General features: G+C 40.3%; 1 protein-coding gene across 2 annotated transcripts; it reads right to left on the bottom strand.

Annotated features, from left to right (window-relative positions):
- Positions 1-10230: 10230 nt before the first annotated feature.
- On the bottom strand, positions 10231-22568 carry EHF (ETS homologous factor). Of its 2 annotated transcripts, XM_074909111.1 has the most exons (8): positions 22469-22568; positions 19742-19987; positions 19366-19425; positions 16926-16994; positions 16766-16834; positions 13820-13879; positions 11201-11396; positions 10231-10371 (listed from the first exon to the last, which is right to left on the bottom strand). In XM_074909111.1, the coding sequence occupies exons 1-8, from the start codon at positions 22563-22565 to the stop codon at positions 10272-10274; spliced, it is 897 nt and encodes a 298-aa protein (XP_074765212.1). In that variant the 5' UTR covers positions 22566-22568; the 3' UTR covers positions 10231-10271. The 2 variants fall into 2 exon arrangements, with proteins under 2 accessions (XP_074765212.1, XP_074765213.1); XM_074909112.1 differs by lacking the exon at positions 16766-16834.
- Positions 22569-25975: the final 3407 nt, after the last annotated feature.

The raw sequence follows: 25975 nt of genomic DNA, 5'->3' as shown, positions 1-25975 counted from the left end.
TGACCTCAGGATGTGCACAACCAACCAAAAAACTTGCCCTTTTCCATTTCAGACTAATTTTGGAACGCATCAGCGACTGGGGCCAGCCCATGCAGCAGCGCAGGTGCCAACACCAGGCAAAAACAGGCACAGAGAAACAAGACAAGGGAGCCAGAGCTGCCCTTTCAGCAGGGATCTCACGTCAACTTAAACAGGCTATGACTAAATTAATCTTCAATCAAGCTCAAGGTTTTACACGGTGTCTGAGCTGGGAAGTATGCTTCTGATAAGGCCCCACTGACAGCCTTCCTCTCCTCCAAGCTGAGGACAGGCTTGCTGGTGTGCATCCTTTTTGGGACCAGGGCCCTGCCTAAAGGTTCTCTACCCACAGGTCCCCTGTAAACTCATAACCTTGATGTCTGGCTGTTACAGTGTGACTTTTTCTTGAAACGCATAAGAGGCTTTAAAAATGCTGATGGCTCTTGGGTGTAGCCACATGTTGTTATTATCTTGTGAAACCATTTATTAAAGGTGACAGCAAAGCTTATTAGCTGGCTTTGTTCTTAACTTGGGTATAAACAAATGAGTTATCCATGCATAGTGAATTAAATTATTTCCACACATCAGAAAAAAAGGGGTTTAAACTCCAGCACATAACTTTTCATTGTATGTGTATTGAAAAGTTACTTCTGATGGAAACCAAGATAAAGGGCAGGTGTCATTAAACTGTTCACAGAGACCGAACTTCATGGCAACAGAACATACTTGGGATAAAACGATGCTTGCTCAGATCCTGGGATACTGACTATGGGTCTTTGCATTCTGCCTGCTTAAATTTGACAGTACTGGGTTGCTCTTCACCAGTATGAGCACACAGCCCAGTGTGTGAATTACTTTCCTGCAGTGAAGTGGTGAGCTCAGGTTTTAGGGAGCCAAAGAGTGATTGTCAGCCTCAAAATTTCTTGCAGTCCTCCAATCCTTCACATTTTCAGCGCTGCCAACCCTGACCTCTGCTTTTACAGCGAAATTAAAGAACGGATCCCTCTGACATGCTGCCAGTCCCCTGCAGCCGCTGACAGTGGCAGGTATGAGGGGGCCTGACATAATGTGGGGTTTTCTCCCTCACCTTCACCGGCTTGATCAGAGCCCTGCAGAGGTGCATCAGCTTGCAGGACAACCTCTGAGCCGAGCCGTGAGGACCAGCACGGGCAGGAACAAAGCTGTGCCAGGTATAAGTCTGGGGAGGTAGAAGGGAGAAGTGTGTCCCTTTTCCAGTGGCAGCAAGGTAATAGATTATCATCTAACTCTAAACTTCCCTGAAAGCAAATATAACTTTTATTAGCCACTCACCCCAAACCTACCAGAAAAGTGAAGCTGTATGTGATTGCGTGACAGCGGCTGATTATGCCATGTGTCCCCATGCAGAGTGCCCTTCTCCATTAGATGCTTCCCGGCATGCCAGTGATTTCAGTCTGAACATGCTGAAATGTTTCACTCGTGAACTATAAAATACTGAAAAATATTGTTTTGGCATGAATAAAGGGTGAATCATCGGCATTTGTAATTATTTGGGGGTATGGAGGTAGTCTTGGCTTATATGTATTCTGGTTTCACATGAGAACATCGATATGAAACAGCAGTAATTGAATCTGATAAGCTTTGCTGAGCCTTCCCCCAGGAGAGGAGGCACGATTTAGAGAGAGATACAAGAGTACAGAGGGAACTCTAGAAGGATGCATGGAGACTTGCAGGTTACCTCACATCACAACTCATAGATTTTATATACTGTTAAAATGAGTGATCATCATCTCAGGCAAAGCTAATTACCTGAGACAGTATGATTGTATCTGCCATGAGAAGGATGAAATTCATGGAATTTCCCTCCTCCCCCCCTCTTTTTTTTTTAATTAATTGTCTATTTATTTAAGGTTTCTTTGAAAGTACAGGGATCTTTGACAGCATAAGACTGCACACTGTGAGTCTTTGGTGGTGAATGTTGTTTCTCCTCCTGTCATTGTTCAGGCACAGGCTTGGTGGGATGACTGTGTTGAAGAGATGGGCCATGGTCCACAGGAAACGGGGCAACATCAGACCTGTGGTGTGATCCTCTGTTTCCACCAAACCACAGTGACTCAGTAAGAGAGCGTCTGGTCACAGCTTTGGGTTGCACTTCTACATTTCCCTGACTTGGAAAGTTCACAGCCAACTGTGTGAGCACGTCATGATCTCCAGCAGAGGGTTGTGTCTCAGCATCTTCATGGCAGCATCACCTCCAGCAGCTTCAACAGTCCCATCAATCTCCTGACCTTTCTGCAGTGATCATAGCCATGGTATTTGGGGTGCTTCTCCAAGAATATTAAAAATCTTCAGCCTGTGTCTGCCCAGCACATCTGAGAAATGCAAGACGTGCAGCCTGGGAGATGAGGGTGCACAGTGGCACTAAACCTCTGTACACAGTGAATCTTACAGTCTCCAGGGGCTGCAACCTGGATAAACACAGCTCTTCTCACCATATGGAGCCATCCCACAGCCTTCCCTAAAGAGCTATGAAGCACAATGGTCTTGCCACACAGTGCTGCAGGTCACATTATAGCCTGGAGTTTTCAAGATTCAAAAAGGAGCTTAAAAAGCAGCTTATAAGGTATTGTGCTCAGCCCCTGAACACCCTCAGTTCCAAGAAGGAGACTTTCAGAGAATCTATGATGGTCTATTAATGATCTTAGAGAAGAGAGGAGGAGGTTCCTCTGTAAAATTCACAAGATGTATCACTGATACTAAAATCACTGCTTAAAAAGGCATTCGTTCCTCACTGAAATACCCATAGCCTGAAACAAGGAAATCCTAGCGCATATCATATACTTATGTAAAAATCTGAGATCTGTCAAGAAACATCTGCCAATGGAAATTAAGTGATTTTTCATGATGACTGATATTTGCAATAAATAGTCCACCTACTAATCTCATTTTGTGATCCGGTTGACTGAAGAAATCACTTAAACGACTGGAAGAATATCTCAACATCTAGAGCGGCACAAAACTGCAGACTCAGATACAAATGAAAAATCAGGTACAAGACGTACATAAAATGTATAACAACAGTTGACAAATATGTATGAAGCATTCCTACTTCCCCAGGGCCAAGACATATTGCATATGCATCAATCTTGTTTGTAAAGGCATGAGGTAAAAGAATATTTTGTGTTGCTCTTGAGTGAGCATTGCAGGCCGGTTCTAGGAACAGAAACTGTGCATCTGGTGCAGCCTGTCTCTCTGTTCCTCAACAGGATTTTAGAGGCAAAGAAATATGCAGTGCTGTGATTTTTGTAGGTTGCATCCAGATATTCCCACTTTTCATCAAGCATCAAAGGAACACTTCAGACCAAATACTCTGCATCAAATAGATATTAGGGGCATGCATCAGGGATGACAGTGAAATGTGATGGAGTTCCTGTTGTAGGAAGAAAGGTAAGCAGAGACAACCCATCAAGATGTAAAGTTCACGGGCCAGATCCTTAATTTGTTTACTGAAAAAATATAATTGCTTATGTCAGATCTGCTGTGAACCATAATACTTTAAGCAAAATATAATTCCAGCAGACAAGTGCAGATGATTTTTACCCAGAAATTTTCAGGAGGGTTCCCCTAGAAAAACCTCACACCAGAACAAACTGTCCAGTGAGGGGCAGCTGAATGCTGAGCTACTGGTGCCATCATAGTGAGCACGGGATTTTCATACAGTCTCGAGCTGCTCACAACTCTATGTTTATTTCTGTAACTTCTAAAAACTGGCGAGTCACTGGAGAAGTCCAAAAGCGTCACCAGCACTCCTCTTGGAGCTTCCTTTGACAGTCTGTCTGTTTTGGGGGCTTCTCACCAGGTTTGAATTTACATTATCATTGCTGAGTGGTTTGAATCATTTAATGTAACAGTTTCTTTAAGAGATTTAGTCAAGCCAGTTCCTGTAGGAACATCCCATCCAGGGTATGTCAGCATGCATATATCCCAAATGTATGTGTCTACTTTACAGAGAAAGATATTCAACAGGTGCCATCAGTAACTAAAAGTTTCTTGTGTTTTCATCTGCTCGATAGGATATAGAATCTACGAAGTATTTTTTAACAGGTGACTCCAGGCATTAAATCAGATTCACTGTTGAAGCGAACAGCTCTAATGTAAAAGGCTGAAACAAAATGATAAAAGGAATGTTACTACATAACGTTTTCTCAAAAGTTAAAAATAAAATGGCAAAAAAAAATCTGATTTTTTTTTTGTGCTGTTTGTTTTCCTGTTATATTGGAAATCTGGTTTGCAGTGTCAAAATTTGCCAGTGAGAGCTTTTGAAGATGAAAATACTCTTGTGAAATATACCTTGGTGTTAGGCTTTTCCCGCAGAAGCAATGCGGTGTTACTTAAATTTAAATGTAAATAATTGAGCGTGTTTCAAATTTCTTACAGAAATCATCAACCCTTTTAAACTAGATTTAGCTATTCAAGTTGTCTCGTCTCAAGACAAATGATACTACATGGTATAGTAACGGATTGGGGCAGCTGCACTAGAACCTCAGTTGTAGAAAAAGAAGAATTTTCAATCTTAAAAATAATCTTCTTTTTCATTTTAGTGACATCACATATTTAGACAATTTATCCCCAAAGCACCTTGTTTCCAGGAACAGTATAAATGCTGAATAAGGAACCAAAAAGCTTAGGAAGAAGAAGCTATAGTTTGCCTATTTGTTTTGCAACACCTACTGCAATATTACAGATCGTCCATCTCCCTCTTCATTCCCTGTGTTGAGACTGAAACTTACTCTTGAAAATCCAAACCAAAACGAGATGAAAGCAAAGGAGAATATCACGCCATTGTGAAGACAGAGTCAGGATATTCTTCAGCAGAAATAGTGCTTCAGTCATTTTACTTTCATAATTAAATATTTGTTTACACTCATGAGATTATGGAGTGCACATAGGCATATTGCTCTAATTTCTTGTCCTCCTTACAGTTATAATTACACTTGTAAACACTAATTTATGCTTAATTTTTGCAACCAACCTCTGATGGAAAGACTATAAATATCCTGGCTTGGATGTAATCTATTGTTTTTGTGCATATACAGCCTTTGTATTTCCACACAGAACTGTTTGATGCAGTAAGACCTGGCCATCTACTCGGTCTCTTTATCTTGTTTGTTGTTGGTTTTTTCCCTTATTATTTTCTCTAACATTTTCATGTGTTGAAACAGAGTCAGGTGACTGAAGGAGCTGTGTCTGGGGAAAGGCCGCAAGAGTGGTTGTCAGAGAAAATTATTGGCTGGCACAAAAATCAGGCCTTACACCACATTGTGCAAAGCTCTATCAGCAATGCTGAAAACCCAGACAGGTAATCTATCTTTAAAATTATTAGAGTTATCCCGTTACACTTATTGAAAGTTATTAGTATCGATAACTCTTAATTCCTTATCTTTCTGCAGTACCAGATTTCACTTACCTGAATCAATTCTCGCTCATCCATGATGCAGACATGCCCACAAATTTGTATCATAGATGTAACTTGGTAGCTCTGTTTACAGTAGTCCTCTTACTTGTTCTCAGCTTACATAGGATTTGAAAACTCTGAATTTTGCCTTGAATTTTTATTTCATTTGGTCTTAGTATGCAGCTGAAAGCTGAAGTTTTGCTAGATTTTAAGTCGCAACCAGAGAAGAGTTTTGGAGTTTTTTTAAGTGTCCATTTATTTGCATGTTTTCCAACAATATTCTCATTTGTCTTTGTCCCAGTTATTGGCCTCAGCTTGCTTGAAACAAAAGGCCCGACCATTTACTAAGACAGCTGTTTGCTTATTTAAAGTTCAGTCTGAACTTGCTTGAAATCTAGTTCCAAATCCTTTTGAAACATGACTTGGGACTCCCAAGTTCTCAGACTATGACAATCATTTCGAGGAACCGGCCTGGTTTTGCACGCTAAACATGTGTTTTGTACCTGTGCTTAAAATTCAAACATATTCTCCCACTAAGGAGATATGTACATAATGTTGGAGCTCCTTGAAATTCTGGGTTTGAATATAGGCTGATTCAATACAGACTGGACACTTGCAGAGCCACCATCCTCAAACATCCATATACATGATTTCCAGTGCAGTGGAGTCACTTGCTTCCTTAAAAATCAGCATGTTTGCAGAACCTGATGGTGTGATTTGTTCCGTGGCAGTTTGGGAGGTCCATCCTCAAGCCATCCTGGTTTGAGGCTCAAGCCTGGCTCCAGACACATGGTCTGAGTGGGCACACCGCCCAGCACCACCACGGTGGCCCTTGCTGCCATCCAGTTTGGACACCCGGCGAGGCAGCGGCAGGGGCCGCAGGCTGGCTCTGTGCAGGTCCATCCGTTTCACCCTCGCACCATACTGACATGGCTGCAGATCCCCACAGAATCTGAATGCCATATGGGCCCATTTTTTACTTTCTCTTAATGACAAGGGTTTTCACTTTTTTTCCTCAAGCTGCAGACCAGATCAGGAGAGATGTTCTGTTTGTTCATTGAGTGTTTTTGTAGCTACCACTTAGATGGAAAAATAACACAGAGCACAGGATTTCATAGTTTTAGCTGCTTTGATTCAGTAAAGGAAATGCTCACTGTGAGTAATGGCAACATCAATCAGCCTAGCCCTAGCACATACCTTGAAGTTAAAATCAGTGCTGAAGTAAGACCTTTGTAAAGTTTAGCAGCCAAACAAGAAAGGCAATCTAGCCGTGTCGACATAATCAAGTATTCCAGTGAGGCCTGTGAGATATAAAACAGGTTTGGAAATCCAGTATTTTCACAATAGATGGGCTATTCAGCATAATAGTAAATTCAAGCTGTTGGATCTTGTGGCAGTTACATCAATCCTTTCACCAGTATTGAAGTATTCTCCAATATTGAAAGAATTCATGTTAGTCACGTCCAATCTCAAGACATAAAAATATTAAGATAACCATTCATCAGAAAATTTCTTTCATGGGTGTTTTATTTGAATTTATATTGTATCCACAAAAGTAGAAATGGTCTTTAGAACCATTTTGTGATACATAGTCTCCAAGCTGAGATTTACAATGGCAATAATGAAATATCTAACATGGATTTGTTTCCACACATATACATTGAAGATGATGCTGTGAAAAGCAAGCAGGAATTATGCAATGTGCTGCAGAAAGAAAGATGAAAATGTAACTAGACATTTTAATGTCTGTGTAGTTCACCAGCCTACATACAGTTTCTCAGGATGTTTTTAGAGTAAGTTGCTCTAATTTTGTGCAGAAAAAATAGTTTGAGAGTGCTCATGCCAACACCTTTGACATTGTGATTTGCATGTAACTATATAAATATAATATACTTTCCTATCCAGAGCTTTATACATATGAAAAGTTATGGTACAATAAAAATCTATACACATGGTGCTACCAGTTCAGCAGCTGCTAACTTAGAGGATACATCTAAAAATATGATTGCTCAGCCTCTGAAATATAAAATAAAAGAGCAATCAGAAATGCTTTTTGTTTAAATAGTAATTTACATAAACATTCATCTCTTCATTTTCTCCATTTGCTTAGGTCTAGTTGGCTGGTTGCATCTGTCCTTGGCAAGAACTGTAGTTTTAAACAGTCCTTTGTGTTTGTTTTAGGCAAAGATTAATATATTTGTAAAGCAGCGTAAATGTTGGCTGGCTTCTATTGCAACTTTAAGCTATTGTAATTCTGAATGACAAGTACCTAGTCTGAAAAGTTCTGCAGAGTGGGAATAGAAACTTGCACGTTTTCCATGGGCTGAAATACGTGACAGTGAAAGACTGGCATTTATACTGCACCCCAGCGTAAATCACTCTCTAGATTCACACAGTATAATTCTAAATAAAGCTCTATCTTTCAAAACTTTTAAAAGCAGGTTTAGCTGCTGCTCAGTAACCAAGTGATGACACCTGTATATCACAAGTTCATTTTATCTCTCAAGAGGTTTGGTGAGAGGTCTGTAGAAAGCAACTTTATGAAGGTATCACAATCAGTTGCTGTAAGATGTTACGTTAACATGGGGTAAGATACAACAGTACTGTGGATCTGTGATGATTTAACTGACTTCAGATTTTCACCCGAGGTGTGGATTGGGGGGGCCGGGGGGATGGTGAAAAGCATGGAGCAAAGGGCTGGAAATAACCATGGCGTTGGGGGAAGGAACAGTCTTTGGAGCAAAGTGAAGGTGCTCTCCTCATCTGGTGGCCTGGTTCTTGTTATATGAACTACATAACGATGGTAAAGGAAGTGGAATGTAGCTAATCAAGCTTAAAAAAGGAAATTATTGAGTTGCGCAAAAGCAAGCAAGGCTAGCACAGTCAGTCAAAAAAAAAAAAGAGAGATAAACTGAGAGAAAAAAAATGCTTTGAAGTACAGAGGCTTATTATTTGATTTGTAAATAAGATGAACCTCTCTCCACCCAGGTTATGAAAAGTAAAAATTGTCATGTATGGGTAATTGATGGTGACAGCTCTGGCATACACAGTGTAGGAGGTGGTGGTGATGTTTGACATAGCCTACATGTGTAGATAACAAGTTAGGCTCTCATGTTTGCCTACAAATTGTTGCTAAGCACATTTGATACACTTTATATTGATACTTCTGTTGTCTCTTGGTTTCATCTCTATTTCCTTTCAAGACAAACAAAAAATAGAATATCCTACAACCTCCAGCTGCACCTTGTTGCATTTCAAGATAATATGAAGTCAAATCCAGGGGACACCTGAGGAAATGGATATTGGATGCATTAAATTTTTTTTTTTTTTTCCCCTGGATTTCTCAGCCCCTGTTATTGTTTTCCAAATTCCCCATCCCTGAAAAAGTGAGTTGGAATCGATCTTCGTTTCACCTCTGTTAACATCACCAAGAAAATCCTGTTTCTCAACTCCCACACCTCACATACTCAGTGACCTGGTGAAGCGTTGCCTCCTCTAGTTTTTATCTCCCCGTGTTCTGCACGTGCTTGGTGCCAGCAGGAAGCATTTGTGACTTGGAGAAAGAAAAATCTGCCAATGAACATTCAGTCTCCACAGGGCACTGCTAGAGATGAGCCCAAAATACTGACCCAGATCTGAATGTCCCCAGAATCTCAGGGTCTTTATGTTGGTGGTTTTTTCTCCAACTAAGAATCCCAAGCATAGTTGACAAATATAAATATGATATAGAGTTGGACTTGAGAAAAACAAAGGGAACTAGTATTTTTCATGCAATGAAGCGTTGTATTTTTCAAAGGTTTTTTGAAACTATCTGTCCAAGTGAGACTTGACCTGCCAGGAGGACCATACAACTTGAAGGAACCAGGGAGACTGCTCTCATGCCATGGAATTAATATATGTTCTGCTTGCCCACCTCCTCACTGCTGCTCATGGCATGGATTTGAATGCTTTAATTAGAAATATAACAGAATGGGAAAAGTTTTAATATTTCTACTGGGAAACTGGTGCCTTTTAGGCAGTTTGCCCAGTCAGAAAACAATAATCTTCCTTCAATAGCTTTTGGTCCCTGAGATTGACTCTATTCCTGCAGTTTACCTCAAAGATGTTAGGTAAAAACAAATAGCCCTTCCCTGGGATGAGCTGAATAATCTCCCTTTGGAGATTAGGGAGGATATTCAGTACCAGGTAACGTCAAGTCCTAAACTTCTGCCTACAAATGAAGGTCCCAGTGGTGGAGGTAGTATGGGTTCTCCAAATAAATGTTTACAGCCACCTTGCAGAGTCACTGCTCTCTGTGGCTGGGATAAGCTAACTGAAGAGGAAGCCAGCAAAGTGATAAAACTCTCAGAAAACAGAGGAGGGGAGGAACAAGTTATATTGGCCAATGAAAGCTGTAAACCAGCTGACTGTGGAAGGAGACTACTTGGCTCAGAGATGCTTTACTGTTTCCTCCACTTATTGTTGCCTTCCAAAGTGGACCATCATACTCCCTAAATGCCCTAGTATTTTACTCCTTCCCTTTCTTTGACTCATAAATCACATTATGCCTGTATGATTTTTAAAAAAAGAGAAAAACTTCACAAGAAGGGAAAAATAATCATAATTCTATAATGTTATCTTATATCACAGAAAACTGTGTACATTTTTTCCCCATACAGGACATACTTCAAATAAAATAATTTTAACACCAATAATGATAATGTTCCTTCTTCCCAACAGAAGTGGAATTGTTTTTTCACCCCAGTTTGGTACATAAATATAAGAAAATAGTCTTTGAATATTTACATCCAGGTGTTTAAAATGTTATTTCTTGACATATTTAGTTCTCATTTTCTCTCCAGCCACGTGCATTCTTCCCAAATTTGTATACTAATCTCCGACCATCCACACGCTCCAGGATTTCTCTTTTATAATAGTATCTGGTAAAATAAAAACATAGAAAAAGATTTAAGATTAAATTAATCTACAGTCATAAAAGGTGACTGCCAATAGACAATCCCTCAGCTTTGTGAAGTCTTTATTTTCTACTGGTACATATATAACACCTAAGATTATGATAAATAAAAGATAAGAACAAATTGATGTCTTCTTTTTACTTTATATTAATTATTTTCTGAGTTTGACTTTCACCATATTTCAGGTCATAGCATATTGCCATATTTATCAAAAGTCTTACGAGATTTCATGGGCTTTTTTTTTTCCAGATAAACCAGGATCTGAAATCAGACCAGGAAAGAATCTCAGCTTTCATTTAAAAACATATTTTGAACTTCCATAGGTTATGGAAAAATGGTCAAAATATTAAAGCAAAGAGCAAAGAAAATCCTCACACAGAATGTGTAAACCTGTTTTAAAATAATGGGTGGGGTGTATGTCTAGTTTGTGAACATTGCTGGAAACAACAATGTTTCTGGCCATTACTGGGCCATTTAAGTCTACCCAGCAGCACATGAACTCCCAGCTTGCTGCAGTCATGTTTCCTTCTTACACTGGTTGTTTGGGTGGACAGCAACAGAGTGTATATTATATGTAGAACACATAGGTATATAAATTACAGTATACAGAAACAGAAGGGGAAAGAAATGACAAAGAAGAAAATGCTACAGTCTCAAAATTAGTGGGAGAGACTCAGCTGTGAAACCGAGCAACTGGTGCTGCTGACAACTAATTTTTCTAAATCAACCAGATTTTCCATTCAGGTAGCCTCTTTATCGTGCCCCAGTCTTCTACAGCAACATCTCAGCTTACCTCATAGCCCGGCTGAGTTTCTCGTAAGTCATGCTGCTATTGTTTTTCTTCTTTCCCCAGAGCTGAGCCACAGCTTCGGATTTTAAAAATCTAAAGACACCTTCTGACCGGTCTTCCCACTTGATTAATCCTGGGTTTTTCTCAGGATTAAGAAGAATATCTCGAATAAATTCCCAAAGATGAGTTCCTCGAGGGTCTGAAAGAGGAAAGGGAGCAGGAGGAAGCAGTGTCTAAAGAACTCTCTGGGCTATGTTTGCATTTTTATGTTGTGTTCTTACAGTGTGTTATGTACAGATGGTGACCACTTGGTAGTGACAGGACACAGTTCCTGGAGCACAGGACCCCCACCTTGGAGATACATAGTCAAAAAACGCTGACAGTCTTTACACCGGGGCCAGAGGTGAGTGTCAGCCTTTGGCAGTCTGAGCCCCGTGACAGGCAGGTAGGAGCCCCAGCAACCAGGGGAAGCAGAGGCCAAACCACCCACTGCTTCCTTCTGCCTTTGGCACTGTTTCTGCCCTGAAGATAACACATTAAATCTTCCCCTCATCTCATTTGCCCATTTTTCCTGATACTCTTCTACAGCATGGCATGTAACCTGATATTATCGTGCGGTAGGTGAAACAGCCAAGGTAATTGTGAAGCAGACACTGAATCTCCACACATTTAAAAGACAGACAGAAGGCAAAGGAGGTGAAATGCTTTTCCACATCAATGAGTACTTTGTCCCAGGTCTCATAAGTAAAAGATGTAAGAAGGTGTAGGGTGGATAGAGGGATAGTGACAAAACTGACTAGCCAAAATTGTATGTGAAAAGGGTATAAAAAAGTCTGACCATGATATCAGAAAAGACAAAAACAGATCTCAAAGTTCAACAGGTAGAACTCCCAGTTTAAGCACAAATCCATCCCACAGTTACTCTAGAGATGGCACCAGAAACCCCAGGTCAAAAAGAAAAAAAGTCTAAATAAATCCAACATGTCAGATATAGTAGTTTATGAACGACGAATAACAAACAAAGTGTCAGGTTAGGCCAGAAAGGTAGCAGTCCTTTGGTCTGACTTCAAAAGCATGCAAGAGTTTAGACCAAATTAAGCAGGAAACAAGCTTGTCAAAGATGTGACAGTAAATAGAAAATGGCATACAGTGCAACATGAGTAGATTTCAGTCCAATCCAATATTTTTCTTTGTTATAACAATTGTTTTCTAGAACCAACAAGATGTAGTGGACATCAGTAACATTCTCAGTAGGTCATGATACAGAGCAGTACTGAAGAAACTAGAAATGCAGGGAATTAGCCCAGCATGACAAGGTGACCTTTTCTATATGCCAAGGCTGTGACTGAGTTTTAAAAATCATATCTCAAGCCGCAAGGGACCCATAAGGATCATCCAGTGCAACTCCCTGCTCCTCGCAGGCCTACCTAAAACTAAACCATGTGACTAAGAGCATCGTACAGACGCTCCTTGAACTCAGACAGGCTTGTTGCTGTGACCACTTCCCTGGGGAGCCTGTTCCAGTGACAGACCACCTTCTCAGTGAAGAACCTTTTCCTAACATCCAATCTGAACTTCCCCTGGTGCAGCTTCATTCCATTTCCTTCTGTCCTATCGCTAGTCACCAGAGAGAGGAGATTAACACCTCCCCCTCCACTGCCTTTCTTGAGGAAGTTGTAGACTGTGATGATGTCACTCTTCAGATTTCTCCAAGCTGAACAAAGAAAAAGTGACTTCAGCTCTTCACAGGTCTGTCTTCAGACCAATCCTATCTAATCCTTTCATTAGCAACCTTGATACACACACACACAAAAAGAAACAAAATATTTGTGTGCAGATAAAAAGTTCAGGAATTCTGGTTGGGCAGTCACAGAGTAGGGCAAGAAGAGGAGACAGGAAGACACAGATAATCTGAAGACCATATTGAAACAGGATGACATCAAATACTACAGAATGCAGTGAAGGACCAATATTAAGGTTTTCTATTATAAATAGGAAATGACACAGGATGCAAAAGACATACACAAGATATTTTGAGCATAAAAAAATCTCAGTAAAGTACATTAATGGAACTATGTTCAGAAATCACAAGTACAGTAACCTGTGTTCAGAGTAAGGCTCAATAAAAACTAGCAGAAAAAGCAGATGAGGGGAGTAGAAAGACTTCTATCAGAGGAGAAGGTGGTGGGACTGAGGGGCAGGTGCCTGCTCATAACACCATGTGTGAGAAGTTCTGCAAGGAGATACTAAGCAGGGTCTCTGGCCTGCTTGGGCCATGCCCAAGCACAGACCTTCCTGATTTATTCCTGGGTCTCTTTCATCATTCCTTTACTGCAGTCCATGAGCCCATCACAACATAGGGCAGAGGCAACTGGTTTCTGGTTGCTTCCCCGTAAGCCCTCACTGGTAAAAATAATTTGAAAAGTATAACAATACCGAGTCAAAAATCACGCAAGCAAATAGTATTAGAAACAGTCAGATCCTTGGAAGATTCAATCACAGTAATGATCTGACCAGTTTTGCTCTCAAAAGGCTTCCTTTTCCCTTCCAAAAGGGATTTGCTTTTAATGTTTTTCTTTTCCTTCAATCAACCAACCATTAAAAACGTGGATGTTGACTTACTGTGCTTCTTGGTGTGAGACTTTGGGGTATGATCTTGTGATTTTTTCACATCTGAAGAATCTGCAGAGAAGGAAAATGAAGCCTATTTGTAAATTTGATTAAAGGCTTTCCATTGACTAGCAGGTTGAAAGAAATAAAACCACAAAAAAGAACTAATATCTCTTTTAAAGATAATCACTTTTCAGAAGGTAATCTAAGTGAGGAGGAAGGGGGAGAGTTTTGTTTTCTGTACTATATGTTAATCAGCACACTTCACAAAGAGACCATTGATGAATACAGAATGAATGCAGAGGTAAACATTTGGCTTTTGAAACCTAAATTTGATTAACAAATACCTCACTTCATGTTATGTGTGAGAGAGAGAGAAATAAGATGATCATGTCTATAAAAGGAATCCTGAATTGTCCCATTATGTCTTAGTCTTTGCAGAAGCATGTATCTTTGGGGGCTTATTTCTTTCTGAAGAGATGATCTAATGTGAAATGTATGTGCTGGTACCAATGCACAGAACACCTACCTGACTAAAACATAATGAACTGGCAAAGCATTGTTGTTTGGGAGGGCAGGGTGGGGGAACAGGGCTGCACTGGTAGGAGTTTTTGGCAGCTGGACGTGCGTATATTGTTCTATGGCTCAGAGCCATAGAAACAAGCCATTTCTCATCAGTGGTACTTTATCACCTGCAGCCAGCCAGAGAACGAACAGGGTTTCTGGCACAAGTGTTTCTTCAGAAAGGAAGAAAAAGAAAAGTTCCGCCTGTTCATGACTGTAACCTACCTCGCAGTCTGCACGTTCAACCCTCCCGCCCTCAAACCACCTCTTGTCATTAATGAATAGCTTTCATCTGATTGCACCAAGTCTCGTAAAATCTGTGGGATAGTCCTGAGAGGGAGCCCCTTCTGTGTTTGCTTTTCAACATACTTCATGCCTGAATTCCATAAAGGAGAGCTTAAGGTCCCACGCATGTTTTCCCAGCTTCTATGAATGCACAATTATCATACTTTTCATGGAAACCGGGCATTTGCATGGGAAAATGACTCACAGGAAATATTAATTTGCATAGAACCTTGTCGGATTTGCACAAGCAACTGCAATAACTGCATGTGAAAAGGTAGATGCAAACCTATTCACACACTTGCTTTATTCATACATAACTGGAAGCAAAAACTGAACAGGTCAGTGAGGATAAACCTAACCTCCCCTATTCTGAGCCTGACATAATTTCTGTCCTTGACCCCCAAGCAGAAAATGTGCTCTGAGTCATTTTGCCTTCCCACTCTCAAAGAGCAGGAACTAGCCTGAACCTCACTCAGCTTGGGGGAAAAAGTAAAATGAGGCTTATTTCACTGCCTTTCTTCAGATTATGATTCCCCTGATGTTATTAAAAGTCTGTGGGAACTCCAGGCGAGGACAGCAGGACCCAGTCCTTTATTTGCCCTCTTATATATCCTTCTCATTTTAAAATCCCACAATTCGCTTGCAAATGTTTATTATGCCCCACTTAGCTGGAAATTTATTCTTGGAAGTTCAGTTGCCTTCTGCCTGGCTGGTGATTTATTCTGGATTTCAGCTGTGTAAATAGCCTCCCACTCTGCCTCTGCTCCTACGTTTCAAACATGCCATGTTAGGAGGCTGGGGCCTGACAGATGAAAAGAGTTATGATGCAGTTTCAACAAAGCTGTCTTGCAAAACTTTTGACAAAAGGTTGCACAGTATTTGCATATGATTCAGGAATGAGCCATTTTTTTACAGGATATACAAATTTAGTTTTTACAGGAGGCTGTGCCCTTGGCGTGCCACCCTAGCTCTAGGCTCAAGCAGTCAGCGGGTAAACACACCATGCCAGGATCCTGACAGGTCCCCAGCCCTGCCAGAGAGCTCCGGAGGCCTGGTAGCCATCTTGTGGGAGTGGGTGGGGCAGCAAAGAAAGCAGAGGGCTTGGTTGGGGGTTTTTAAGGTTTGGTGGTTTTCTTCTTCTGCTCAGGGTTTCTCTTTTTTCTTTTTTTTATTGCTGAGTGCATTAGTTTAAACCGTGTGCCACTTGGCCAGTCGGGCTCTGCAGCAAAGAGGCAGGCACCGAGGCCATGACGGCCACCCACCTGCAGACAGCGCCTGCGAGGCTGCATCTACAGCACTGTGTCCTCCTTTCTCATCCTCCCATGACTTCCACTGCTTTCTCCCTCAGGTCTGTTTGCTTAACAGCATCCTAAGAAGGACCTGACTTTTCGTGCCCCCTTTCCTGCTCCCCTGCCATCTCTGCTCTCCTCTTTCCCCACCACCTCCGCCCCTGGCGCCTGCCCTGGGCATGAGGCTCACAGAGCCCCTCTACACATGTGCCCGGACTGTGCTTTGCCCAGGCACTTCCTCCTGCCCTTCCTCCGGCAGATTGTATCTCAGTGCCTCCTGGAAGCAGGGGTGCGGAGGTGAAGAGGCATGCAGTGCCTGCCCTGCTGTCAGCTGAGACGGGCCCAGGTGGGCAGAGGCCTCAGTGCCTGCCCCACGGCTCCCCTGGGCCAACCCCAAACCTGACCCCAAACTCAGCAACTTCTTTGGCATGAGCCACTGTCTCACTAGGGAGACACAGCCACTTGTGGGGAGGAACATGGCCCTCATTTGTCCATACCCACAGAAAAGTGTGGTGGAGCTGGAATGTCTCATCTCTCTGACACTAACATCTTCCCCTTTGACTCAGACACTTCAAAAGATATGTGGAGATTGCAGATTATTTGATCTTCTTTGTCTTGACAGAGAGAAGAGAGAGGCATTTCTTTAAACCAAGTATTGTAATAACGATAGCTAAAAGAGCTGTCATAACCAATATTGCTTAGTTTAAAATTATTAGAAGCTCAGATTCAATCCTACAACAGAACACCGCAGAAACTATAATATGCTGGTATCTCTGGGTCAAGCGACAAACAATTAACAATATAATTACAAGTTCCTTACCAGGTGGCTGATGACTAGGTGTCATCATGGAAATCTGAGCACGACAGAACGTTTTACTGTCCATTAGCTCTGGGAGTTAAAAAGAAGACATTTAAAGTAATAGCCTCAGACAACAATAAAACCATCTCAGAAATGCATGAAGTATTGTGGTGTTAGTTACCTACTGTGCTACCATAGCCACTGTCATACAGGTAATTCTCTTCTTTCCAGGACACCATTAATGATGGATCTGAAAGTAAAAGACCAAGAGGAAAATCAGACCACTAAAAGAACATCTTTTAGCAGAGAGGTGAATACTGAGCACTGAGGGAAAAAGAAATGTACAAAACAGGAGCTGTGAAGGGAATCAAGAAGTGAAGGGGCTTGCTACACACAAAATTATTTCCTTTCACTCAAGTTATGGATGGGGTTTTGCATACTCAGGCAAATGTACTTACACAAATCACTGACTTTTAGACATAATGCAGCAGGCTCTTCCTTTTTCTGGTTAATATATCATTTATGCCTGCCCTTGAAGGAGGTTTCCTATGCCAAATCAACTCTAATTCTACCCAAGCCAGTCCTGAATTCTCAGCCTCTGGTGATTATGACAGTGCTTTGGTGCCACAGAGATGAAAGTGTTCTCAAATATCTAGTAAAACAGGAGGATGCTTATAATGAGTGTTTAGGTCTATAATGGTAGAACTCGAAAGTCCCCTCTGAAACAGAGTTTCATGTGTAAGCACATAGTGAGAAACATCAAAGTCTAATCCTAGATGAAGGACCATTTTATTCCAGGCATGTCAAATCCTCATCCTTAACCTAAAAACCACCTGCACGATTAAAGAAGAATAATTTTTAGTGACCTTCTGGTCAGATGGATTAGTACAATCAGAAGAGAAGTAATTGTATTGTACATTGATCCGGAAATTACTCTCTTTGCAGTGCACTTTTGAGATCGAAAGCCTTAAAAATATCTTTTTCTTTTGAATCCAAGTCAGAAAGATGAGATGTAATGTTCAAATCTAGGCGTTGGGGTTGTTTTTCTTTTTCATGTTCATATAAATGAAATAAAAAAACCAAAAATGAGTTATAGCTAAATCATCATGTTTGTCTGAGTTACCACTTATGACATTGGAATTTAGCAGGCGTGCTAAGTAATAGCTGCATGTTTGGGCACCCAGAGCTTGCGTTCCTACAATAACACACACCCTTTCCTTGCTTGGACACCTGATGTGCCTAATGTTGCCTCTGAGAACAGGTCTTACCTAGCAGAAGATGGGGAGAGAGCTTGTCTTCTCATCTGGGCCTTTTTCAGTACCCATCTCTTTGCAAGTGCGATGGTCTACTATGATGAAGCAGGCTTCCCCTCTAAACCACCAGCCCTGTCCCTGTTGGCTCACAAAGAGTGCCTTCCCCAGCAGCCCCAGTCCACACCTCCTGCTCCTCCCCAGGGAGAAATTAAACCCACTCCCACTGCCCATGGTGGGCATTGCTGGAGCCCCACTCCTGACTGAGCACAGCTAGAAGAACCATCAGTTAGCCCTGGGCACTGACATTTCCAGGATGTGCAGCTGAGGTACTGTGCACTATACTGTGCACCTCTAGTGGGAGGAGGAACTAGTATCATACCAAGATCTCATAAGTCAGGACTTAAAGGATAACTGTAGCTTCCTACGTGGCAAGCATCAAGGCTGCTGCATGGACTATGCAGGCACAGGCAAGGAGCGGACTGCATATTGAAGTGCTTGCCCACTGTAAGGAGAAGGCGAATAGTGTCCCTGGCTGGAGAGGCTGGGCTCCTCCGGGTTAGCTGAATAAATAGGCTGGCAGTATTTGTTGGAGACACCGCACACTATGAACCTGTATTTGTTCTGCCAGGAGATATTAAAACGTAGCTCATGAACACACCCTTATACAAAGAGGTTGGGACTAATAGGATAGAGAGTATTTGGATATGGACAGAGGTGTTCTGGCAAAGGAACCAGGAAAATAATTGTGCCTGAAGAGGAGGATTGAACCAAGCTGAAGTTCTTTTCTTCATGAAACAAAGTCCTGGGAGGAAAAGGATCTAGCTATGAATACACTGGAAAAAAAGACTGCTACAGGGAAAATGCAGATTCAGTCAAACCATGAATTCCAGTTTCATTGAAATGTGAAAAAATTGAAATGCAACAATTTTTTCTTGCAAGGTTGTTTTGTTTGGAAGTTTCCTCATGTTTCAAACATTAGCAGCACTTCACAAAAAAACAAAAAAAAACAAAAACCCTCTCATTTTTAAACCTGAGAATACTGTGAAGATAGTTGGTTTTAAATCTGCTCAATGAAGTCTTACAAAGCTGCACTCACTGGGCACTGCAAACTACTCCAACTCTGAACATCAGTATAGACTGCTGATAGTACAGAGGGTCTCCCAGGAAAAGTGGCCACATGCAAACTAAGATATGGTGGTACTGCCTGAAACATCAAAAAGTAGACATTGATTGATATTTGTGTTATTTCTTTTATTCTGCATGATACACTTTCATTTTATTTAATGCCATTTTGATATTTCTCTCTTGGAATGGACAGTTTCCCCTTTTTGTCACCATGAAAAGATAAGTTACTCAACTGTTACTCACCTGTCTGTTCTGTCTTCACAATGACATTATGAGATTGGTACATGTCACTTCCACACTGGCCTGCAAGAAAGCATATGGCAGATAGGACATATGACAATGAGCAGAGAAGAATCACAGGTATTAGTTCCAAGCAGCAACTGCTACAGCTGAGCCAGAGGGGTAATTTTGGAGTGGGAAACATACCCTTTCCCCTGGTCCTTCAGACTTCTGCCTTATGTCATGTCTAAGCAATTTAGCAATACAGTGAATGAGGTATAAGCAGCATAACAAACAGCAAACGAGATCTGCCAGGTAGGTCTCTGGGGAATGTAAGCAACTTCTGAAGATTCCAGAATTCAGACCACTGTACATGCGTCTCTGCCTAGTATCTATTTACCGTTCCATTTTAGGTGCTGAAGGTTGCTGTAAAGCAGCTGCCCTGCTGTTCCAGCTGCCTGAGTGAATTCCTGCAGGCTCATACTGCACAGATGTTCCCCATTGATGTCAAACTCCTGGAAGGGTATGCAGTTGGCATCCAGTTGGTTGGTATCAAGGAGATGCTGCAGCCACTCCCAGACTTGAAACTTAGTCCAGTACTGTGGGTGTATTTCATGCCACTGGGTTCCATAGAAGCTGTTGGACACTGGAAAAGAAATTAAGTATTTACTGTCTCTGTTAGTGCCATGGGATTATGTCAACAACAAGAAAGTTCTGTAGCTAAATCACATGCCCCAGAAGTCTACAGATGTAGATTATTTTCTCAGTCCTTACCACTAGCTCAGTAGCTACTGTTGGAGAAGGTATTGTTATATTTTTTTTGCCTCAGTTTTCCAATTAAAAACTCTCTTGGCAGATTACACCTCTCTTGGCAGACTGAATATGTAGGAATTAATTTATTAATGTTGGCTAAATACACTGAAATTCTTTGATGGAAGATACCTTACAAGAAGTACTGTTGAAAAAAAGTATGTTGATCCTTGTGTAGGAAAAACATTTTAGCATATCAGAAAAAGGTGGAAAAGGCTTGCAAAATTCTCGTAATGTGATGTGGAAATGTTCCTTGAATAAGGACTTAATAAAGACTGAATATGAATGTGGGATTCAGTCAAAGAATGGTAAAAGCCAAGCCACTCTCATATCACTCCACAGTAAAAGCCTGTCAACATGGCCTACAGCTTCACGATGGAGATGGTGTTCTGATGAATGCACGTAGTTCTGATGAATACCTGTAGTCAGGCAAGGTGATTTCTAAATGCAGCTGTAAAACTCATTTTTTGTTATGGAAGCTTCCTAATTTTCTTGTTCGGACGTCTGAATCCTTTCTTGGCAATCTTTTGAACAGCTCTCAGTTGTATGTCATTGCATGACAGTACTTTACATGTGCAAATTAAAGAAATTGTATGTGGGGATAGGATAATTATGTAAGATAAGAGCAAAGGCAGGACTGCTTTGGTCTGCCCTCACAGAAAGGCTGGCAGAAGGAGTTCAGTACAATGTATTCCTTGGGAAAGGAGGGCAGTGGAGTATGCCAGGCAGAGACGTTAGCATGATAAAATGCTCACAAGTGCATGAAGGGTTTAAGGGTGAAGGAAAGACTGCCATGGATTAGTTCTACAATAGCCACACTCCAGAACGTGGCATCAAGTCCATTCTCAGTCTCTGCAAGAAAAGGTTATCCACACAGCTGTGAGAAAGACTGACAACAATGGATATTGCCAGAGGACCACAAGCAACAGGGTTGGCACATTTTAGGAAATCACCTCCCCTCAGATTCCACTAGACCGCAGGTCTTTTCCATTGGAATACAGTACACAATCCTAGTTTCCAGGTAAAACCAAAAAAACCCCTACAGTTACTCAGGTTTCTTTATCAATAGTGGCCAACAGGGCCTGCGTCAGGAACTTAAGGGTTTGTAAGGTTGTTTCTCATCCTGCTGTTGGAAGATTTAGGGAGTGAGTGTGGAAATGATTATGAGTGTGATATGTCAGAGAATAAAGGTTTGATGGAGCCATCAAGTATTCCATGAAAATTAGGTTGATATGTATTCCCATCATTTCAGAAGTGTAAGGGAATTTCAGAGACCACTAGGCTCCTAATGTAAATGGAGAGACTTTCGTGAGAGTAAAGAGTTAGCTAAGTAAAAGGAAGTGAAAAGGTGAATGATTGTAGAGGCTGGTCAGAACTTCAGTCTTCCTGTCCCTCTAAAACATAAGGGGATCCTGAGGAGTTTCACGCTGGAAGCATGAAAGCAGACCCCACCGTTTCGCTTCACAAAATCCTGTGCAAAGTGAAACTCAGCCAGGAATTTTTTCCCCATGAATCTGTTACAGACAGGTCAGCACATTTATTAAGTGCATACTTCCGTATTCATGTGTATTTAGAAATTACACATAAAAAAGAACAAGAACTTCACTGAGTGGAAACTTTCATTGAAAATTATATTGCAGCATTATTTGGATTAGGGCAACTGCAGTATATGTTTGTCTGCTTAGATTTTAAGGTTTACCTGTTAACTCAGTGATGAAAAGAATTTAAATATTATATCAAACACTACATATATGCTTATATATATATTTATACTGAGAGAATATATATGAGAACACATTTTTAGATAAACAGCCATATAATCAGGAAACAATAAGAAAAAAAAAGTTCTGAGATCACAAGCTATCTAGTGCTCTAATGCCAGTCTAAGCTATCTAGTAATTTGTGCTGAAAAAGCAAATACAGTAAGGAGCAAAAAGGCTATTCTGCTGGAAAGCCAGAGGGGTGATTAGCATTGAAGGGTAATGTTGGTTCAGAGAAGGCGTGTGGGGTAAAGGTAAGAAAGAAAGAATTCTGGGCAGAGAAGAGGGAACTTTTGGCACTTTCAAGGCCACTAAATTTATTTTAAGAAAAAGAATTGGTAATGAAATGAACGATAAACTGGCCACTTTCTGAAACTTAGTGTTGTGAGTTCAGCCTTTTATAAAGTAACAAACAGAAATTTTTCTTACCAGAAGTGAAACTCCAATAAATCAGTATTACTGAAAAATAATACTTGTGCATGCTTAAAGGTGTAGTAGCCCCTTCCCCTCTGCCTCCCCCCAGAAAACATATCTCAGAGCCACTGAATTCCTCCTACCATTGCATGTGGAATATCCGTCTGTCCAGGAAGGTTGCTGGTGGAGTAGATTGCTGCTGGAATTGATACTCATTCTGCCAGCTCCTTCCAAAATCATGATCTGTAAGTGAATCGAACAGCTTGCTTAGTGAGCGGTGTCTAGTCCAAGAGGTAAATGGCAAAAAAAAAAAAAAAAAAAAAAATCCACTGAAGGTGAAGTGAGGAAGCCAATTCCATTTGTAGAAGATACAATTGAAATCAAGAACATGTTGCCACAACCCCTTTTTCACTGCCACAAAATCTCCTTATGATAAACATTACCATGATTGATTTGCATATGCAAGAAGCAAGTTTCTACAGCTGCCCATCCATAAATGAATAATCTGTAATCAGAAATGAAGCTGAATGAAAAGACAAGGCTCCTGACAGAGCAATACAGGAAAACTGCCAAGCTTTGAGAAATGACATACTAAATAGTTTTACTTTTTTTTTTTTTTTTTTTTCCCAATTTAAAGAGAAATGTGGTTTAAACATGCTTTTCTTTTTTTCTTTTAGGTTTTTTTTAGGAGAGAGAAAATTTCAATTTTCAGTGATTGCAAAGAAAACTATACAGTTGACAACAACCCATATTCAGAAACTCCCTCACTCAGAAGGGCGCACATGTTAAAGCTGCAGGAAGGTAACATTACAGGGAATATCTTGTCATCTGACCCAGTTTCTTCTCTGATCTGCGTCAGCAGTGTCTATAACACTTCTCAGTAACAAATATCACAGATCATACATTTCAAACCACCGAAAAATCAGATGGTTAAAGATCTTAAAATGAGACGGTCACTGTAACAGAAACAGCATTTTGGAGTGACACCACCCCCAAGAGAGCATTCCCTCTTTTAAGTGACACAGACTTTTCTTTCTACTTATCTTAGCATTAGCACCATGAATAAAACTGTTCTTTATTTTAACTATACTTTAAAAAAAACCCTACTTATATGATGTTTTAGAAAAATGTCACATATTCATCACATACTTAATCATTCCAGTGAAGGTATACAAAATTCCCCGATTACAGATATTCTTGATATTATCTTTCAGTGTTTTGAAGCTGCAAAGTTTAAAAATATACATTATAACTAGAGACATTCTTCAAGAGCTTGGAAAAGCAATTTGTTAAATATTCTAAAGGCTTCAGATTATTATTCTTATATAAATACAGAGAAAAAAAAAACCAAAACAAGCACAAAAACAAGCCATTGTCTAAAAATATTCAAATTGAAAGCTGCAAAGTTTGTAAAAGTTAAACATTAGAGATCGGGATGGCATGTGCATGCAGCTAGACTTCACCTTGGAATTAAATAAACGGTGAAATACAAAATGGAATCGTGAAAGTTAAAGTCACTGGTCTTGGCTGTTTAACCACTGAGGCCAATGAGAAAACTTCCATTGAGAGCACAGCCTGACCCCTTATGAGCTCATACCAGCAATCTTTTTGGTAGAAAAAAATGAGTCAATAGAAACACTCACAGACTTGGTTTGAAAGAACAGCATGAAAATTACCTGGGTTGGTATTTTCCTCTGTTGTTTAAAATAAATTTTAACTTTTAAAAGTTACAGGTCTCTCACTCTTCCCTCTCCACATATATATATATTTAGAGAGGAAGAGATGGAGATTACTGTGAAATACTTAAAAATCCAGAGCCTTAGGAAGTTTATCACAGGGTACGGTCCTTTACAGTATAACCTAGTTTGGGGCCTTTTATTTGTAGCTACACAGAATGGCAAAATCAAACCATGGATGTTTAACAGTTGCTTTCTACTCTTAATTCTAGACAATCTGTGACTCAGTGGCTACCAGCAAGGAGAATTTAGTTTCTCACACCAGGTATTTGGGGGTATAAAATAACAGAGAGATACCGTTTTTCCCACTTTGGCCAAATAAAAGATGACTGTCATAACAGTCAGTAAATTTATGCAAGTTGAAGAGAAGACATCTTTTAGTTCCATGTTAAAGCCAAGTGACTTTGTATTGTGAGAAAGTATAAGGAGGCATTTAAATTTATTATACTGATTATAAAAATGTTCAGCATATAACATGAATATAATTTATCTCATATACTTGGTATATAAGAATTTTTAAACAATAATGCATGTTTGACAGTCAATGCCTACACTTCTGATATTGTACGGGTTGATGATATATCAGCATTTAACTTGCGTTTTAATAATTTAAGAAAATTAGATATGAATGAATGAAGCATTAATGATGAGGACCTTATTACAGTATCAAACAGAGGTAAGGTAGAATACCAGGTATTCTGGGAAAACTATAAAACTTGAGGATTAACAAAATACTCGTAGCAATTTAGTTTGGTAAATTCACTTATTTTTAAAAAAATCACAGTATGTACTAAATATTCAGTTTCAACTTATTGATCTGAAGCCACATTTTCAGAATCCATGTCAAAACTTCAGGTACTGTGTTATGTGATTTTGCCTCCTGCAACTTCTGCAGTTTCTGGAATTCTGCATAATTTTCATGCCTGATACTCGTGCAAACAAAAATGCGTCTGGGAAAATGTGTGCCTATGAACTGAACTGATTTTTATGTTCAAGCTTCTGTGCAGGTGATTTTCCAACCCAAAAGATCCTACGACACTGATTCTGCAGATGAAACAATGGATAGTTAAATAAATCATGTGCCTTGCATAGTTTTTCCACCCTAGCAGTAACAAAAACCGATTGCACGTTAGAGATCTGAGAAGAAGCACTCTTGACAGCTGTTTCCCTAGATTCAGATTTCAGGTTTTTTCCTTTAAAATCTTCTTCCCCATCACAGTCTAGCAGATAATTGCTCTCCACTGTATCCCTAAATAACATTATTTTCAGATAATGTGTGTGTAAATTGCTTTATAAATTAATCAACCAATACATCCTATTTTTGAAAGACATGTAAGTTATCTCAACCAGAACGACTTAATTAATTAATTTCCAATATCACCTGTGGGAACAACTGTACATGAGAGGGAGAAAATGCAATATGACATTAATCACAGCAACAGGACTGGATTTAGCTTTAACACAAACATTCCCTAAGTTCTGTGTATTATTCAAGGTACTGGTTTTTGGGTGACTTGAAAATTGTCAAGTCACCTCTTTTACCTTAATGGAAGGGTGTTCCTTATTTGGAAATCATTCTAGCACCTTGTTCAGGGTGGATATAAAGTCCTGCTAACGCAACTTCCACGCCGTTGCTTGGAAGTGTACAGCATCATGCGCAAGAATATTTTCCCTAAACTGCAATTTTCTCCATTTTATCCTGTATATGCATTTCTTTAATAAAAGTTCGTGGCAGATTTATGCTTATAACAGTGTCTTATTCCATACTTGGAAGGATTTTGAGTCAGGATATTGGAAGGGGTGTTCTCTTCATTAGTTTAGGGCCAAATCCTCAAATCTCCCTTGTGTACAGACAAACCTGGTTAAAGGGTGTGAAGCCTCAAGGGGAAGGGCATATAACATGTTCACTTTTCT

Source organism: Athene noctua, chromosome 6 (assembly GCF_965140245.1).
Source record: "Athene noctua chromosome 6, bAthNoc1.hap1.1, whole genome shotgun sequence".
Classification (NCBI taxonomy): domain Eukaryota; kingdom Metazoa; phylum Chordata; class Aves; order Strigiformes; family Strigidae; genus Athene; species Athene noctua.
Note: the sequence above shows the minus strand (reverse complement) of the source record. Positions and strands in the feature narration are given on the sequence as shown.